Source organism: Pyricularia oryzae, chromosome 1, assembly GCF_000002495.2.
Source record: "Pyricularia oryzae 70-15 chromosome 1, whole genome shotgun sequence".
In the NCBI taxonomy this organism is placed as follows: domain Eukaryota; kingdom Fungi; phylum Ascomycota; class Sordariomycetes; order Magnaporthales; family Pyriculariaceae; genus Pyricularia; species Pyricularia oryzae.
The window spans coordinates 3,297,353-3,315,554 of record NC_017844.1 but is presented as its reverse complement, the minus strand read 5'-3'; the positions used below and the strand labels follow the sequence as shown (position 1 = coordinate 3,315,554).

Sequence of the window (18,202 nt, the reverse complement as noted above, 5' to 3'; positions counted from 1 at the left end):
TCACTTCACTTGAAGACCTTGCCATCGTAGTGTGGGTACTCCTTGCCGTCCTTGACGACGGTGCGCTCCCACTCCCACTCGTCCCTGACGTATTTGCGGTCCTCCTCGTTGTTGGGATCCAACTTGGTGAAGGTGTACGACTCCCAGTCGGGGGCGACGTTGAAGACGGGCTCGTGCTCCTGTCCACGAATGACGAAGGCACCCTGGATAAAGGATCCGTGGCCGTCACCGTAGACGGAGGCAGAGCCCATGAGCTGCTTGCGAGAGCCCTCAAGGCGCTGCTCGAAGCCACCGATCAGGTTGCAAGACATGAAAGGAACGCCCAGCTCGTTGTTATACTTGTACTCGACCTTCCAAATGGAGTAATCCTTGGTAAGGTCCATGTTCTTCCAGAACCACTCCATGGCCTGGGGCACAGGGTTGTTGGAGTATTGGCGCTTCCACTCATCAATAGGAACGGCGGCCTTGGGCAGGAGGTCACAGGGGTGCTTGGGCTTGGGCTGGGGCTTGGGCTCATCGTCCTCCTCGGCAGCAGCGGCGGGGGCGGCAGCAGGCTTGGCCTCCTTCTTGGGCTGCTCGGCCTTCTTAGGGGGAGTGTTGGTGAGGGCAGGAGTCTCCAGGAGCTCCAGCTTGGGGGCAACAGCCGAGTAGATGGGCTGGTCGTAGACGGTGGTGTACCACCTGGTAACATTGGGGTACTCCTGGCGCCACTTGGTGTCAAAGAAGAACTCGAAGCCGCGGGCGATGATGCCAACGGAGAACAGATCGGCCAGGGTGATGCGCTCGCCAACAAGGAAGGTGTTGTCCCTCAGGTACTCTTCAACGACAGAGATGGCCTTGAGGGCACGCTTGGAAGCGTCCTCAACAGACTTCTTGTTGTACTGGTCCTTGCCCAGGAGAGGGCGGTACCAGGCACCCATGTGGGGGAGGATCTCCTGGTTGAAGAAAGACATCCACTTGAGGATAGAGGCATAGCTTTTTCCGGTTAGCTAGATGTTCCCGGGGCCATCAACCGAAGTCCGAGGCAGTTGGGTACTTACTCCTGCTTAGTCTTGCCCAAGAGGGTGGTCTTCTCGTTCTGCGAGGTCACTGTGAATACGTCAGCTACTGTGATCCCAAGTTCAAGTGTAGGCGTTATTCGATAATTGCAAATGCAAAAGGTAGGCCAAAGGATCAGAAGTTAGAGTAAGTCAACACATAAAGTTATTCAGCCAGGGATAACTGTAAATGATTGTCTAGATCATCATGTAGGAGGAGCAACAGAGAAGAGAAGTTTGAGTCATCGTGAGAAAGACGGAATCAGCATCAAAGTGACATACCGTAGACAGCAATGGCAATGCACTCGTAGAGAACGTAGCCATCAGCGCCAACAAAGGTAGGGACCTTGCCCAGCTTGTTGATGCTGGTGTAGTCGGCAGGAATGTTCTTCTCCTGGTCGACGTTGACAACCTCGAGGGGAGTGTCGTTGGCCTTTGCAACCGCGAGGATCGCAGTCGACCTCGGGTTTTTCTGTTGCGCGAGAAACGATTAGCGCAAACTGCGCATTAGTCAAATTAGTGGCTCCGGGGTAGTAGACATACCTCGTAGGTGTAAAGCTTTCCGAAAGACATGGTTGCGATGTTGTGCTACCAAGAACGTGAGCTTGAGAAAATGTGGTTGTCACAGAGAAACGTTTTGCTTTTTTTTTCCTGCGGCAAAGAAAAACTGAAATATGCGTCCAGGATCGATGAGGGGCAGTCGCGGGCGCTCGGTCCTCTCCGAGGGGTCTGCTCTGCTCCTCTTGGGAACGAGGACCTTCTGTGGGGCATAACCGTTGTCCAGCAACCAAATTTTAATGGGGCTTCGAGTATCTCGCTTGGTTGCGTAGCTGCATTAGCTTCAAGGTATGCCTACCCTGCACCAGGTGTCATTGTTTCCCAAGCTCCACCTGCGTCACGTGTAGCTTGGCTCAAAAAATCTCCAACGCCGACATGCATGCTCCAAGTGCCTAAGCTCCAAATTTCGCATTGGATTGAAGTTCGACGCGGACGACGGTACAACCGACACACCATACCTCTACTCCGCACAGCGATGCCCTGAGGGTCATTGCTAGTCGGATCGCAATAATGACCACTCCAAGGGCCGGTCTGGCCTTGTTAAGAGGCTGCACTAGAACACGAAGGATACAATGGCAGTCTCTTGAAAAGGGCCTCCAGGCCCTCAGCATTACGCCGGCACGAGCCACGATTCGAGCATCATCGACCCAGGCGGAACCAATGAACCCAGCAGATGCGGCTACCAAAGGAATAGCAATGATTACGCATGCCCGTCCTCTCCCTGTGTCACCATCCTACTTCACCCTTTCAGCAAGGTTCAATGACGACTTCATCAAGATCCAGAACCTGTACCGCCGCTTCCAACACGTTCCTCACGCACCCCCCGACAAGGTCCCACGCGTAGCATGGCGAAAGTTCCAGGACTACCGCGCATTTTGCGGTGAGGCGGTGCGCGCCAGCCACTACAGTGAATGTATCGCCATGGCGAAGCATCTGCACAAGATCCACCCGGACCTGAAAAGCGAAGAGGTCGTCCAGGCTCTACACCCGTTCAAGCGTGATATCAACGCACACGGAAACGCCGTTCGCACCATTCCCATCGACAAGTTCGGTCGAGCCCTGGGTACCGGCAGGAGGAAGACGTCGGTTGCTCGTGCCTGGGTCGTTGAGGGTTCAGGAGAGATTATTATCAACGGCAAGAGCTTGGCGGAGGCTTTCGGTCGTGTTCATGACCGCGAGAGCGCCATCTGGGCCCTGCGGGCTTCTCAGAGGCTGGACAAGTATAACGTTTGGGCATTGGTGGAGGGCGGCGGCCCGACTGGTCAGGCAGAGGCGATGACGCTGGCGGTCGCCAAAGCTTTGATGGCTCACGAGCCCGCTCTCAAGCCGGCATTGCGGAGAGGTAAATATGCTCAGATTCACACGCTCTATTTGTCCATCATTTGCTAACTATATTGCTATGTAGCCGGTTGTGTGACCCGTGACCCGAGGATGGTCGAGAGAAAGAAGCCCGGTCACGTCAAGGCTAGGAAGATGCCTGCTTGGGTTAAGCGTTAAGCTACCTTCACTCGCGCGAGGTAGTTGGAGGGAAATATGGCAACGACAGTTGAGGGAGCAGAACTTGGACGAGTCGCATGATGAGTCGCCTATCGGGGGTTGGGTACTCTTTGCGGCCACAGTATCGTGCTCTGGAAAAGCTATTCCAGACTGCTACAGCGGTCAGGTTCCGCCACCGTCGTGCCAGGGACCCCGAGCAAGGATCTCTGCCGTGTAGGCAACGGACGCGACCTCACGAGTCCGAGGCCTGCATGGTGATGAGATACTTACCATGTATTATTCCCATGTACAACCATACAAATGTGGCATATATACGGAGCGTTATACATTGTTTCACCCTCCGGGCCCAATCCAGGGCCACCTCAGAGTGGACTTTACGAACAAGCGCGTCAGCTGGTGATGTTTCTTGTTCATTAATTTTGGAATTGGTCGTACGGAGCTTGCTCAACAAAAGCCACTTAAAGCCACCGGCACGATAGACCAATCTCAGCAGGCCTTCCACGCCTGTCAGCCACAAGACACTCTAATTGATGATGGTTCTTTCTTTGTCCAGAGGTAGGTGCCGGTATAATATGAGAAGAAAATGATGCATTAGTCTCCTTGCATGCGCCACGTGAATTTACGGTAGCCGAGAAAAGTCACGGCCCGATACGCACCCTTGGCGAGCGGGTGTTTCCAGAAAACAGCTGCATCGGATGGGGGGCACGACAGCATGCAGCCTCGATAAGTTCCGAAATGGCTCCCGACCGCGAGCAGACCGATTGAAAAGAGGCAAAGAGTGGTATTCTTGCCCGAAGGGAGGAAAGACTTCCGTGAGCAGATAGGCCCATTATCGTCGTCCCTGGTCTCACGTCGCTGCTCGCGTCAGAAGCCGTGCTCTTTACTGCTCGTAGGATGTAGGCATCCCGAACGTAACCTTGGTGAAATTGGACAGCCTTCTCACGGCGGAGCAATGGTCTTTGGGTTTTTGGATGTGACTCTTTCTGCGTCAATCTAGGCTGAAGAAGTCAAATTCGTAGCGAGGGGCTAATTGGCATGTGAATATCAAACAAACAACGGGCATTTCACCAAAGCTCACCGTAAAGGACGAAGTAATAAACATCAGTTGGCGCATATTTCTCGGTGCATCGTGATAACTGGAACAGTCAAAGCCCGATTCCCAGCAAGATGTTACACATTTTGTTGCAGGCTATATTACCGAAGTCACTAGGATTAGTCATTGGCGGGAGCTCTCGTTTTTGACGGTGTTTTAAGCGCAACACATTTCACCTGGCAATGAAGGGCTTATATGTCCCCCAATACAACCGATGTTGTCCTGGTCGGCCGGGGCGGAGACTTGTTAGAAGCAAGCAGCTTTCTGGAAGGCTCTAGGTTTGCCACATGATAAGTACATAAAGCTTGTTGATATTACCTATGCTATCAACGTCCATATTCGTGGGCCTGGTGGCACACTGCCGCAGCCGTGCAAAGGAAAACATTTTCCCGAATACGATGCCTGACACGCAGGATTAATACAATCCATTTACCTACTACAGCACTCCAAGCCTGCTCAGTCAACTTATACCGTTTTTGGTATCTTGAAAATATGAAATCATGACTCTATCAGACGAGTGAACATGTTATACACAACATGCACCAGGTGCATAACGACAAAACATGCCACAGTCCTAAAACCAGCACACAATCCGGATGCGGATGGAGACAATCCCATCCATATTGGCAAGCCTGGGAGTCATGGGGAAATCGAGCGAGTATCCCTCAAATCCCGATATACGTCCGATAAAGGTACGACCAACAAGTGTAAGTGAGGCTACATAATATTGGTTTCCCCGCGATTTTTTTTGTTTTCGGACAGGCAAGCGTCGTTAACGCTGTGCGTCAAGCGAATTACAAAAGCAGGAGACCGAGTTTGCCAGGCGAAGTTTATGCTTCAGTGACATAGGAAAAATAGCAGTGCGGGTTTCCGGGGCGGAAAGTTCCGTGAAAGCATTCCGCGTGGTCATTGGGTTGCAAGAAAGATGATAATTTGTTTCGATGGTTAAATGAAGCAATAGATGCGAGAAGACTTGCAGGAAACATGGTCCAGAATCATGCATGGCTGTGGCGGGTTCGGGACAAGCAGATTTGTGTGATACTGGAAGCACAGGTGGGATGAAAAAAAAAGTGAGAGACAACGAGAGAAGGAAAACAGAGAAAGAAAAAGAGAGGACACACGCACCAAAACCCATACGCAGTACCGCATAAGAAACCCAGACTCGGATGGGATGGGAAAGGTGTGTTCCGGTAAGTTTCCGTGTTGGAAAAAAAAAAAGAAAAGGGGCGTGAGTGGCGCGAACGTGCTTCTGCCCAAGAAACAATGGTTCGCAGGAAGAGAAAAAAAAACATCAGACCAAAGGAAGAAACATCGAAATACAAACCAGCAACTAGGCAACATCGGACGAGGACGGCTGCAGCGTGCATCAAATCTTGGTCGCGAGCTGAGGAAGGTGGGAGCAGAATGGAACGATTTGCTACCAGACTAGGCCCTATTCAGGTCCTATGCAGCCACTTTAAGAAAATATATAGAGCAGATGAAAAAAAAGTACGGAGTATGTTATACCAAGAGGGGGAAGAGTGAAAAGCGAAGGGATGGATGAACAGACGTGCCCTTTCCACCCCTGTTCGAGATCGACGCACCCGTATGACCCGGGTTCAGGGCAGGCTCGAAATAAGGCTGTGGTGACGGTGACGCAGTGACAGGATCGTAGATTCGGCCCCCACGATTACACCGCAGCTGAAAGAAGCAAGCAGGTTCGCTATGCACCGACCAAGTCAACTTCGGTACCATGATTTCGGTTAGTCCTAGGTCTAGTCTAGTCTTTTGGTCTCTTGTGGCTGAGCCGACCCTGCGCGGCATTTGTTCTGGATCATCATTTGATCGTCATACGCGATTGGTTGCATTTCGAGCTGTCAGGTGTGACAAGTACCCTTTTTTTTCTTTGTCCGTCCCTTGCATCCACGATAGCACCCACTACTGTACAATATGACTTAGTGTACAATGTGCTTCTGTAGACGGGTACTTAGGGATGGTTGGTATGGCAGGTTACTTGACCTCTTATTCGGCTTGGTAACGTAAGGTAACCAAGGTACTTCGTAGATGTGCTAAATTGCGGCGTGAACCAGGGACGTGCTCAAATGTGCAACTCAGTACAAGCAACACGACGATGTCGGGTCATCAGCTTCAATTGGTTGCTTTTGTCGTCTTCTCTTTTTGTTCTCCTCCTTGGCTCCCCTCGGCACTCTTGTTCGCAAGCTTGTCCTCACGAGGCTAACATTTTAGCTGCAGTCAATTTTGATAGGCCGCCGGCCCTTGGTCTTATCAGCCGATTGGGAGCTGAAGCCAGTTCTATGTCAGAGGGTGGAGTCTGTCTCCAACAACGCGGTTGGGCCGGGGCTGGTGGTACGAAGGATGCCCAACTGAGGAAAGACAGAACCAGAACAGCTTACACCAACCAATTTTCATATCAAGCTGTAAAGTACAACATTCCGCTCGCCCTCCTTTTCTGTCTGCGTATTAATTGCAGGGGCCGAACCGCGTGTTCGCAGTCTAGCGCAAATTGGGGCTTTTGTTTCTGCCTCCTTTTTTTCTTCTTCTTTCTTCTTTTTTTCTTGGCCACCATGTTTTTAATCCAAGTTTCTGTTCCTGACGATCACCAACACTACCAAGTAGTGCAGACAAGGCAGCTTTAAACTACTCCACAAGGTGTTATATCGTAGATGGTATATGTAAGGGTGTTTTTTTTTTTTTTTTTTTTTTTGCCATTATGGCAGCCACCGGGAGAATGTGGTGTCATACGGATATCCTGAAAGGGTAAATTTTGCATTGCAGTCTCAAGCACGAACTGTGCGCGAACACGGCACTGAGAATGGATTTGCCGGCCGGGCAATTTCTTTTTGGCCCACCCCCGGGACTTCAAAGTACAGTAGACAATAAATACCTCGCACAAGTCCCGTCAGAGGCACAAGCAATCATAAATTATTACCCTTGGCGAACACATAGGAGTATAATCCGTATGCGGAAGGAGGAAATCGGTCCTACGAAGTACTACGTACGTGGTACCTAACAACAAGCACGTTCCCTAAATGTGCTTCGCAGAGCAGTATGCCTTGCGCACCTCGAAAAATATTCCCCGGGTCATGTGCTTGAAATTGTATGCCGGAGCAAGCCTTGAGGGTCGGACTCGAACTGGAGCATGCTCCACAAAGCGTGAAATCAAGAGTGCCCCAAAAATATTTTGCTCCGAATACAGTGCTCACTCACCGTACTTCGTGCGTACTTCGTAAGTGGAATCCGACCCCCCCCCCCCTCTCCGCGCCCGAATTGCGAATTTGCAGCAAGCGCCGCTTGGCACCTTGCCAGACCTCGCCGATACTCGCTCGATTCGAGGAACCGCTAAACACAGGTGCCGGTACCTTACCGGGGGGTGGGTGCATCTGTGCAAAAGCAGACAGCCCCTGCTCGTCTTGTTTGCAAACCCACCCGGCTCATGCAGGAATTAAGCACCAGGGTTTGCTGGGTTCCACCCATATATTATTTTTTCCAACGACATCACTCGTAAGCTTTTGCAATTGGAGGTGTAGGGATCAGGGTTCAAACTCACACCACCATCTCAGCAAATGGACGTGTTTACTTGAGGCCACGTACCCGTAATTGCCAGATTATCGCAGTGAGGATTAATCAGTTTTAGTTTTATTTTTGCTCGTGTCGGCAAGTCGGTTCGCGTCTCTCACATCCCTGAGCCGGCCATGGGGGGGATCTTTCATCGGGTCTCCCAAGGAAGTGCACTGCCTTGGATAATGGCATCAACAAACAACCTATCTTTGTGCAGCAAACATTATTAAACTGACATTTCCAACTGTGCCAAGATAGCTCCTGAGACAGGAATCGACTCTTTAGTAAATTAGGAGATAAATATAGAGTCAATCTCAAAGTCGTGATTGGTCGTCGCGCGAGGGCTGCCCTCGGCCGCTCTATGCGTTCTCATACATGAGCTTGATCAGCTTCTTGCTCTTCCATGGCGGCACTGGTGGGGAGCTATATGGGTTGGGCTATTGATTAATATGATTCCTTTTTGTTTGTTGTTTCCCTCTCCAACGTTCCCCTTTCCCCTTTTCTTCTTTCTTCAGATGGGCCTGATTCGCGAGTTCCAGATCAATTCCATCTTGTCTCGCAAGCAAGGGCAGCTCGATCTGGGATCAATCGACCATGCTCATTATGTATGGTTGCCTGGCGATCCATTTTTACTATTATTACCTCACCTACCTACCTTACCCATTCTCTTTACACCCTGTATCCCTCAGGTCTTTCTATGCCTTGTCGAGTATTGGTATTTGTTATAATTCTCTCTCTTGTTTATTTTATTTTTGGTAAATTCTCTGTGCTTTTTTCTTCGATCGAACCGGGGGCTGTTGACAGTGAAACACTGGAAATAATGAACTGAATCGAACATCGGTACCGGGCCGAGTATGTGCACAAGCGAGCAGAGAGCGGGCATCTCAGCCTTGACCAGGCCTTGGGTCATGGAGTGGCGGAAGTTTTGCTCGCATCCATCAAACAACAAACAAGAGAATCCGTCGCTTTCCGGCCCGTTAGACGGAAGGCAAGATAACGCTTGCCTACCTACCTACCTGAGGTAGGTAGGTACCTTGCATATCTGCCATGGACGATTGCATTTTGTCTCCCGCCTGCAAGTAACAACCCTACCACCAGGACCACAACTGTGGTTCGGGCGAACATCATATTTTACGAGCACATTAAATGTAAATCCCTTGGACAACGTTAAGTCGTCCCAATAGGGGGGCCACGCCGGATGACATGGGAGAGCAAATATTGCGACAAATGACCGAAGTTAGACAAGGTTCCCTTCACTTTGTCGAAAGGCGGTAACAGGAGCTGCGGATGTAAGAAGAGGTTTATTATTAGTGGTAAGTGAACATGGAATGGAGTGAAAAACAATAAAAATACTTTGCAGGAGAGAAAAAAAAAACAAAGGCTGCGTTTGGATTGGAGCGATCTTGCAGTCAGTGGGTTTCGTCTCCAGCTACAACTAGTTCTAGTTAGGTGTAGGTACCTACCTAGTGGAGGTTGCCTTTTGTTATTTAGCGCAGCCTTGACTCGTTGCGGGAGAGATCGTGTTAGTCAGACGCGTTTTGCCAGGCTCGAAACAGGTGATTTAAGGTTCATTTCGTCCACTGAGACAGGCTATCCCGAGTCAGCTATTGCTGGGAAGCTCCTTCCATCTTCTGCCGGCGTCTTGATTTGGCGCAGCTTTCGTCTCGCGCTTGGTTTGAACTTTGGTGTGGGTTTTGTTTGGGGAGTTACGCAACAAGTTCCTGCCGTTTCTTCTTTTTTTCTTCAACGGCCCCCTTCGTCCAAGAAAAGGCCCAAAACAGAAAATCAATTAACACTAATAGATGCTACGCTTGAAGCAGACAGAGGGTGGCTTTCAGGTTGCTACCACCACCTCACATACAAATCAGCTGTCCAGGAGAAGCTAGCTATATAGCACGCGACCCCAAAACATATCGCATCCGGCGAGTTTCGGCCGATTGCTGCAGAGAAGAAATAAACCCCCCCTCCCAATTTCAACGCCGCCCAACACCCACACCACCCACCACCACACCACACTGCGTTTAATCTGCACCGTGCTACGAGGCAGCCACGGCAGGCTCAAGAAATCAAGCAGGCCCGGTCTCGCGTGCACAATTTCACCAATTACGGGACTCTCTTGCGATCTCAAAATTTCTTGATCCTGTCGTGTTGACAAACCCCATAACGGCCTTAGCAAGGCGCCCGCCTCGCTCTGCTACCGCTGTTAGTTTATTGTACCTACGGCCAGGTGGCCCGGCAAGAGTTTCTTTCATCTGGTGTCATCATCCGTCTGTTCTACGGCCTCTAATTCACAGTTCCTGAGGGGTTGTTCCTTTCTCGCAACTAGAACCCATTTTCGTGCACCTACGCATGACAATTACGATATAGCCTATCTCTATCCAACCTTTTCTGCACGGCCGTCGGGTTGTATGCACGACACACCCGTACAAGAAAGAAGTCAGACATCGGTAAGTACCGTGAGTGACCTCTTCTACCTACCAACTACCCTTGATTAGCCTCCTCCTACCTTACTTCCTTTCTTCTGACATGTGCGAGACTTTGACACTCTGCGTGTTTCTTGAAGGTATTGGTCTGACAAGACAACCGATGTCAAAGTCGGCCTTTTTCGTCCGTGTCTAAAACGAGACAAACGGAGAAGAAGGGAAGGGGAAAAAATTAAGTGGCGCGCTAAAGGTGTCCGTCACCTGCCTTGGCCGCTCTAACTTTTCCTACTTTCTGTCATTTTGGTGTGCCCACGATTACTTTGGGTGTGGCCGTAAAGAGACAAAACTCGACCTTTTATTGGGCAATTGGACCGCGATCTTCATGGCTCTGTCGCCCCGGTCGTGCACTATACAGTCTACCAAGCTGCCGTCCACTTTACTTTTCTCTGGGCTGAGAGCGACCCTTGCTCCTGGCGGTCCCCCAAATCCCCAGCCTCATCTTGCATGACAATCCAAAGGCAAGCCAATAAAAATCAACAAAATATTAGAGGAAAGAAGCAAAAGGTACGTACAGTGACAAGCAGCATCCACTCCCACGAACAAATTCCGAGCTGGACCCATCAACACTTAACAAACTCCCTAAAAAAGCCAGCCCCCTTCCCAATTCCATTACCTAGACCCGGCACATCAATGTCAGATTTAGGAGGGGAAATAATGACGAAACCCTTCATTCGGTGGGGCTTGGCATGCCCCATACCCAAAGTTCTTTTCTTCTCCCAAGAAAAAAAAAAAGCGAAAAATAAGAATCATATCAAGGGAGTCCCCTCCAGGTGAGGGCCCTCGACCAGGGATATCCCTCCTAATATAGATCTTCAGCCTCCATTTGTTGATCTCGGCTCCCGTACTACCCACAATGTCATAGCCACACCCGCTAATAGCTCCTTTGTGCTTCCCGACTTACTCCTCTTTTACACTTCTATTGGACTGTGTGTGTTGGCATCAGAGATTGCCTTGGCGGTAGCCTACTCCCGGCTCTCCCACCTTCCATTTCCCCTTTCGCATACTGTCCGATATACTTTGTCGACCCTTGGATCATAGCTGGGCCGGGTTTATTGGCCTTGGTTCTTGCTCCCGGAAAATTCGTCCGAGCTTCAAGGCCTTTATTTTTTTTTTCTCCATGCCCACTCGTCCAGCTGCCACTAGCTTTTTCTTAATATTGGCATCCAGTCCACGCTTGTATAAGACGTGACTGGGACCCACGCTATTCACCTGATCCCTACGATCATTTGTTTTTTCCCCTCTTAAAAGTCACTCTCATCGATACCCTGGCTTTGGTTCTTCCATTAATCTTCCAGGGCCCATCTTATAGATATCGATATAGCAGGAGTCCTTTTGTCACCTGAGGCCGTCGGTATACGAGCCGGAGAACGAACTTGGAAATAGGGAAGCGGCGGCGGAAGTGGCAGACGAATCGAATGCCCCAAATTCCGCTCAAGGCTTTCGACTTTCCAAGTAACCCTAACAGGCTATCCCCAAGTTGCGCTTGTCATGCGAGACGATCGTCACTATTTCCCGGCCAGGATAGTCCCAGTTGCGATAGTGCAACAAACCTGACAAGACGGCTTATTATCCACTAATAGTTTGGCCGGAGCGCGAGTCGACCAGAGCTTCGCTGAAGGTCTGACGACTTCTGCAACTGCCGCATCCACCCGTATATAGCTTTTCACCGCGGGGAGATTCTCCAGCCTCCCACGGCTACCCTTTTGAAAGGGGGTGGGCATAGATCAGGGCTGCCATCTCTTAACACTGGGCCACTCGCACGCTGGATTCTTAAGCTTGCGCATACCGTACATGCTTGAAGAATTGCTCCCGATCCTCAAGTCACGTTCTTGTCGGCCGCGAAGCAGGTCAAGGCCGACAAACTCAGGGCAAGCCGGCCTTGGGAAGTAGGGGGCATCCAAGACCTGAGTCAACTGCCAACCTTCATCCTTTTGTCGGCTTGACCCGGCAACGATTGCCACGACTCTTATATTCCGCATATAAAGACGTTGACTTGGCACTTCCGCACGCTTTTTGCAGCAAGCAGCAATATCAGACCGCAAACCCAAAACAAAAACTAGAAAAAAAAGAGACAAAAACCACATACACACACACACACACACACACACTTACCAAACCGTCTCAACTGCGCCAGCTCTCACAGTAACCTCTGTGTGCGCAGTCGATATTGCAAACGTCCGGCTAAGCGCGCGTTATCAAATCCATCATAAGATACCACTCGATCTGATCCTGGTTCACGGCGCATTGTTTTAGGACGCTCATATCAGCCCCGCGACCCATCATTTCGAACTCCGAAAAAAAGAAGTAGGTCTAGGCACCGGCAGGCCTTGGCCTTCGATATCCACGAGAAACGGAACGCTTGTCGCATGCTGAACAAGCACAGTTTTCAGGAACGACGGCCAAACAACGACGGCTGGGCTCTGCTGAATGTGTGTTGAGGAGACGTGCTGCCGCACTCGACGACTATAAACTTTCCTGACCCTCGGGGCATGGATGACAACAATATTCGTAGGAGGCAGAATGAACAACCGGTTCATCCTGCTTCAAACCAGAGATATTCCCAACAATCAATCCAAGATCCTGCGCAGCAGCGACGGTACGCGACTTCATCATCGGCCGATAGCAGATACCGCGCGGCACCTCTGAACTCGTCCCCTGCCGGAACAGCTCGGGGCATGGGCGGTTCGGCAGGTTACAGCGGTTACTATCAAGACTCCACAGCAGGCGCATTCCCAACAGGGACGGCCATGCCGCAATCATCAATGTCTTCCTACCATCAGTCCACAACTGACTACGGTCAAGATGGACGGCAGACGCAAAACTTTACGGGCTATAACCCCGCAAACATGATGTACAATGTACAATCAGCAAGTGCTCAGAACCCTGGCGTATACGATACGAGCCAGCAGTCGTTTCAGAGGCAGCCAACAGCAGCATTACAGATGATGGCAGCTGACGTTGCTAGCGCAAACCCATACTTTTCTGGAGATGCGTCCAACACGGGCACCGCCTCGATGCAGGCCCAGGGCGCATCCTCAAACACATCCTCGGCGGTGTACCAAAACCCAGCGGATAGGAACGCTCTCCTCGGATACTCTGGCAATATGGCCAGCATGAGTGGGCTGGCGTCGCAGGCGGCGGGTGCGGCGGCGGCGGCGGCGGCGGCACCGGCGGCAGCGACAGCAGATGTCAGCTTGGACGAGCAGGAGTACCCAGCCACCAGTGGGCTGGACGAGGCATACGCCAGCTACCAGACTGCACTCAAGGAGATATTCCAGAATGTGACAAACGGTATTCTTCAAGCAGCCAGCGAATCCCTTCTCAACGTTTCCGACTGGCTTCTATCACATGTCACAGAACTTGGTAAGGCTGCGCCCACCAAAATAACATACCGAATCTGGACCACAGGGTATCAGCTAAACATAGCGCTCGCAGGATTAACGTCGGACGATCAAACCCTGTACAATGACAGGATAAAGCTCTGGAATGACTTCAATCACGCCTGGCTATCTTTGCTCCAGAAGCAGAAGGAGCTGATGGAATCTGGCCAGCAATTGCAGCGGAATCAGACACTTATAAACAAAGATGGCCTAGAAAAGATGGCCAAGGAGCTATTGAGGCTTTGCGACCAGATCGAGCGACACGGCTTGGTGGACTATCAGTATGGAGTATGGGAGGAGCAGATAATTGCGAGTAAGTAACCAACTCCGGCCCTTTGTGGAATTGCTTTGGCTGAAGAGTGGAGGCTGACGGTTCTGCGTAATGACAGTTCTGGAAGAATGTGCGGACTTGTATGGTTCAGGGGACGAGTCTAACGGGGCGTCCGCAACCTCAGCCTCTCGCAGACAGTAACCGAAGGTTGCCATGACTCTTATTACTTGACCGCTTCACGCTAGACGCGTCCTAGATAAGGGAAGCCGTCTAGAGTATCTGGCATAACCTGTTCCTGCCACAATAACGACTTGATGTCTCATGCCCTTCCCGATACACGATTAATGCGAATCTGCCCACCCTACCCACGTCGATTACGTTCTTCTAGTTCATCAGTCCTATGCTCTATTCACTGCCCCTCCGACTTGCGGGGCAATCCTTGTGCTCTATGGCAAACAATATTACATTGGTGGAGTTGGTTGGTTTGGAAGGCTGGTTTACAAGCGCATCCCATACATTCTGCGGCTCGCGAGGGACTTGACGTACCCGCTGTATATGCCTCGAACTTGTGTATATTTTGCCCCCTTTTCACCCTGTCTGTTTTGCCTTAAAATGCCTGCAATACCGACTCTTCTATTTTTCGGACTTTGCTTTTGCTCTTCGCTTACTCATAAGACCCTGTCGATTGGTTGATACCCTTTTCTTTCTTTTTGGCAGTTCCGATTCTCTGCAATGATTCGACGAACGAGGCTTCGGGGGAATACATCTCAAGAAATGGGGGGTAGGCTTACGCGTTTGCTTTCCTGTTGCATCATCTGGGGGTGTTCAGGGTGTCATGTTCTGGATCGGAAGTAGACTTGCTTGCCGACGTTTGGTTAAACCTCCGTTTTTTGACGGGGCCCATGCTGCTAAAAGCCATTTTTATCATTATTGTTTGTTCATTTGCCCTCTCGTTTTTGGGCCTCATTATATTTACTGTCACCTACTTAGAAGTCATCTCCAACCTCACCCTCACGGGATCGTGTTGAGTTGGAAGTAGATACCTGGTTAGCCTATTGATGTTCTCTAAATACTAATCTCAGCTTTTACTTGATGTAGTGGTAACTCCCTTGACACTGCCACGGAACACAGGACCTGTTTGTTAGTGTGCTTGATCTTATAGTTCTTACGTACGCAGTACCTCCGTAAGTACGTACACCTTCATTTACCCCTGGATACGAATCCGAGATTCGTGGAGGGGAACTTGGCGTGGCAAAAAGATCACTTGACCAACCAACTAGCAAACTTGAAACCCTGGCGGCAGGGTTTTTTTGCAGCAAGTTGAGAATTGAATTTTCTGCTTATCCCCATTCTATGTGGTCACGAGTAAGAGCTAGGGGAAAATAAGCCCGATGTTGCGAGAAAACACAGACGACATGCCTGGTGCCACTAGAATAGTTCTAGTCCGTCCAAACTCGTAACAAAAAAAAAAAAAAGAAAAAAAAATAGAGAAGAAAAAAAAGACCCCTTGCCCAGACTCAGGTATGCAAGTTTTGCGATTGCCGCAAAAAGCATTTAAGAGAAACCTTTTTTCTTGTTTTCGTAAGGCTCCAACCCTCAGTTACACCCCCTCCCCCTTCTTTTTTTATTTTTTAATTTTATTTTTTGTCACGTCTGTGCTAGAGTTTTGCTCCAAAAATACAGGGGGCAAGTAAAATCACAGTGGTAGGGGTGGGATCGGGGTAAAATCTTGGTCGCTTGGAATAGTCAAGTTCTAGAAAAAATCGAATAGGTTGAAACATGCTCTTTAGAAACGTATATATATATATATATATATATATATATATATATATATATATATATATATATATATATCGGTATTATCGGAGAATTTGGTCGTTGCAGGTCCAACCGACCCAATGCTAGGGGATGGGTGCTGATAGGCTAGGTTAAGTGGAGGAAGAGGCTCATGCATGCTCATTTGCCAAGAGATATAGGCTGCCAAGGGCCCAAGGCCTTTGGGAAAACGACCCAGGTACTTACCACGTATAATATACCTTGGTTGCTTGGTACCTTCCATTGTACTTACCGTAAATAAAAGAGGAGCGCGGAAAACATGCCGAATTGACTGCTATCAACAGGCCTCATAATTAACTGTAAGCATTAGCGTTTGCGAGCCCGGCAGATGACGCGTTTTAATATATATTAACTCATAAACGTCGTATGCAGTACATTTGTAATTTCTGTGGCAAATATATGTATATATCAAAGTCCACGCCGAGAGACTATACCCATTTAGCGGTTTTCCAAATGATGATGTAGCACCTTGTTGCTTACGCCGAGCGACTACTGCCGTGAACCTGAGTACATAAACATGAACTGCTGTCCGCCATTACCCGTCCATCCGCCCGGAGCAAGATATACAATCAAAAGCCCGGCAAGACAGGCCGGTCTTTGCGCTGCAAGCCTGCCGTATTGTCGGCTGTACCAGCAACATCTTGAGCCTGAAGCGAGCTCTCTATGGCAAGATCCCAGAATGCGCGAGCCAATCAGACCGGGCGGTCACAAAGATGATTTTTTGGGCATCCGTTGTAAAAGGCAAAAGCCTCACAGTTACGTGTGTAGTTTGCAGTTTCTTGAGTCCACCAGGATTAGACTCGAGTTCTGAGTGTAACGCTTGAATATTCAAGTGGTTCGTAAACAGAAGAATCATCATCGTCAAACGAGGCGCTCAAATGGCCACAGGCGCAATGAACCTGCAATGAACAGGACTGGGTATTCTGATTTATTTTCCATAACGTCGATGATAGTAGCCGCTGTGAACAAATGCCGGGACCAGCCTGGGCTGGCAAGAAATCGAAAAAGGATGGCGTAAGAGGCATTTAGAATTGGTCTGCAAATCGTTTGTTAGTATGATTACAGAGCAGCCATGACATGTATATCGTCGGCCTATGCTTCCGACTTGGCCTGATTGGACCCATGTTGCAAGACAATATGCTTTTTTCTTCGCAAATGAAGCGCAAAGAGACACTTACCTAGCGTCATGCTTATGCTGACGTCGGTGTTTTCAACCATCTTGGTGAACTCCTCAAAGCTGATCTTGCCATCACCGTCCAGGTCCGCCTCCATAATGGTCTTGTCGACAATCTGCTGCAGCTGCTGGTCCTTCAAGTTTGAGCCGACCATCATCTTGAGCACAATGAAGAGTTCACCGTTGCTGATATAACCGTCTCTGTCAATGTCGTAGACTTTGAAGGCGAAGCGCAGCTTCTGTTCCTTGTTGCCCTTGCTCGAGAAGGCGCTCAGTCCTGACACGAATTCTTGAAAGTCCACATCGCCGCCGCCGTCCTCGTCGAAGATGGCAATCATTCTGCACATTTTTTCGCAATGGTCAGCGCTTCAATGTGCGCGAAGAGCCCGGGGGCAAGAAGGCCTAGGCCTGGGTGTTCGAATGGATAATCGTAGTAATTAGGCGGGTAGGTAGATACCGTGTGGCAAGGGGATTTGAGGAGATCTGAGGGAGACTGAGAAACTCATCGCGTTCGATAGTGCCCGAGTTGTCCTGGTAAAAGTAAAAGGTTCAAGTTAGTATGCTGGGCGTCTTATGTCTCGCTGTCGCGTGCGGATCAAAGCCTCGGAGTGTAACATGCCTTGTCAAGCTTCATAAACCTCTTCCTCAGCCTGTCAACTTCTTCCCTATCGACTACAAGTGAAAATCGGGTAAGCCACATGAATGCTTGGTTCAGTGCGCGTGGAAGGACGGAACGCTTGGTCCCCAAACGACCGTCCGTGTACGCGCGCGCAAGCGCAACGCGGAGGGCCATCAAGGAGGGGAAGTGAGGGGCCGTAACGGACAGTTGGAGCTTTGGACTATGCCGTCCAGCACATTGCTGGTCGTGTTGCCCATTGTTGTTTGGCTGAAGTCGGGCTTGGCTGCACAAGAAATTGAAGGGGAAATGGCTGATAGTTGGATGCGGACTTTCGAATTGGTGCTTGCGAAACGGCGATAGGTGCGAGAGCCAACCGACTCTCCAACGTGAGATAAGGCCGAGATTCAATGGCGTCCTCAGCGGGCGGTCAGATTCAGGGTGGGTGGTCGTTGAGTCGAGAGTGGGTATCATGACTCCACCACACCTAGTGGATGAATGACCGCGGGGTACCTAGCACGTGATATTCAGACAAAACCTGGCGCCATTGAACAACATTTCGATACGCTGAGGCGCAGGCAGTGTGTGCCACTGACCACGTGGCTTGAGTGGATTACTCCCTGTTATGACTGGCCTCACGACAACAGCACCTGTCCGACCACAAGAGTGGCAAAGATACGAAGTATAAACTGGCAAAAC

At 50.0% G+C, this 18,202-nt stretch overlaps 5 protein-coding genes across 5 annotated transcripts; 3 read left to right on the top strand and 2 right to left on the bottom strand.

Moving 5' to 3' along the window:
* Positions 1–5: 5 nt before the first annotated feature.
* MGG_06936 (elongation factor 1-gamma) lies at positions 6–1,610 on the bottom strand (the record flags this gene model as incomplete). The annotated part of the gene is made up of 4 exons (XM_003709628.1): positions 6–975; positions 1,041–1,089; positions 1,320–1,509; positions 1,581–1,610. The coding sequence occupies 4 exons, from the start codon at positions 1,608–1,610 to the stop codon at positions 6–8; spliced, it is 1,239 nt and encodes a 412-aa protein (XP_003709676.1).
* Positions 1,611–1,972: 362 nt separating this feature from the next.
* MGG_06935 (40S ribosomal protein S9) lies at positions 1,973–3,659 on the top strand. Its single transcript, XM_003709627.1, has 2 exons — positions 1,973–2,937; positions 3,001–3,659. The coding sequence occupies exons 1-2, from the start codon at positions 2,106–2,108 to the stop codon at positions 3,090–3,092; spliced, it is 924 nt and encodes a 307-aa protein (XP_003709675.1). The 5' UTR covers positions 1,973–2,105; the 3' UTR covers positions 3,093–3,659.
* A 1,049-nt stretch (positions 3,660–4,708) lies between these two features.
* On the top strand, positions 4,709–5,614 carry MGG_16216 (uncharacterized protein; the record flags this gene model as incomplete). The annotated part of the gene is made up of 3 exons (XM_003709626.1): positions 4,709–4,892; positions 5,327–5,365; positions 5,520–5,614. The coding sequence occupies 3 exons, from the start codon at positions 4,709–4,711 to the stop codon at positions 5,612–5,614; spliced, it is 318 nt and encodes a 105-aa protein (XP_003709674.1).
* A 4,154-nt stretch (positions 5,615–9,768) lies between these two features.
* Positions 9,769–14,959, top strand: MGG_06934 (uncharacterized protein). The gene is made up of 5 exons (XM_003709625.1): positions 9,769–10,190; positions 10,307–10,730; positions 11,536–13,589; positions 13,662–13,919; positions 13,996–14,959. The coding sequence occupies exons 3-5, from the start codon at positions 12,716–12,718 to the stop codon at positions 14,076–14,078; spliced, it is 1,215 nt and encodes a 404-aa protein (XP_003709673.1). The 5' UTR covers positions 9,769–10,190; positions 10,307–10,730; positions 11,536–12,715; the 3' UTR covers positions 14,079–14,959.
* A 1,042-nt stretch (positions 14,960–16,001) lies between these two features.
* On the bottom strand, positions 16,002–17,895 carry MGG_06933 (calcineurin subunit B). The gene is made up of 5 exons (XM_003709624.1): positions 17,712–17,895; positions 17,507–17,559; positions 17,345–17,418; positions 16,892–17,226; positions 16,002–16,749 (listed from the first exon to the last, which is right to left on the bottom strand). Exons 1-5 carry the CDS (start codon positions 17,761–17,763, stop codon positions 16,739–16,741), a joined length of 525 nt encoding a protein of 174 aa, XP_003709672.1. The 5' UTR covers positions 17,764–17,895; the 3' UTR covers positions 16,002–16,738.
* Positions 17,896–18,202: the final 307 nt, after the last annotated feature.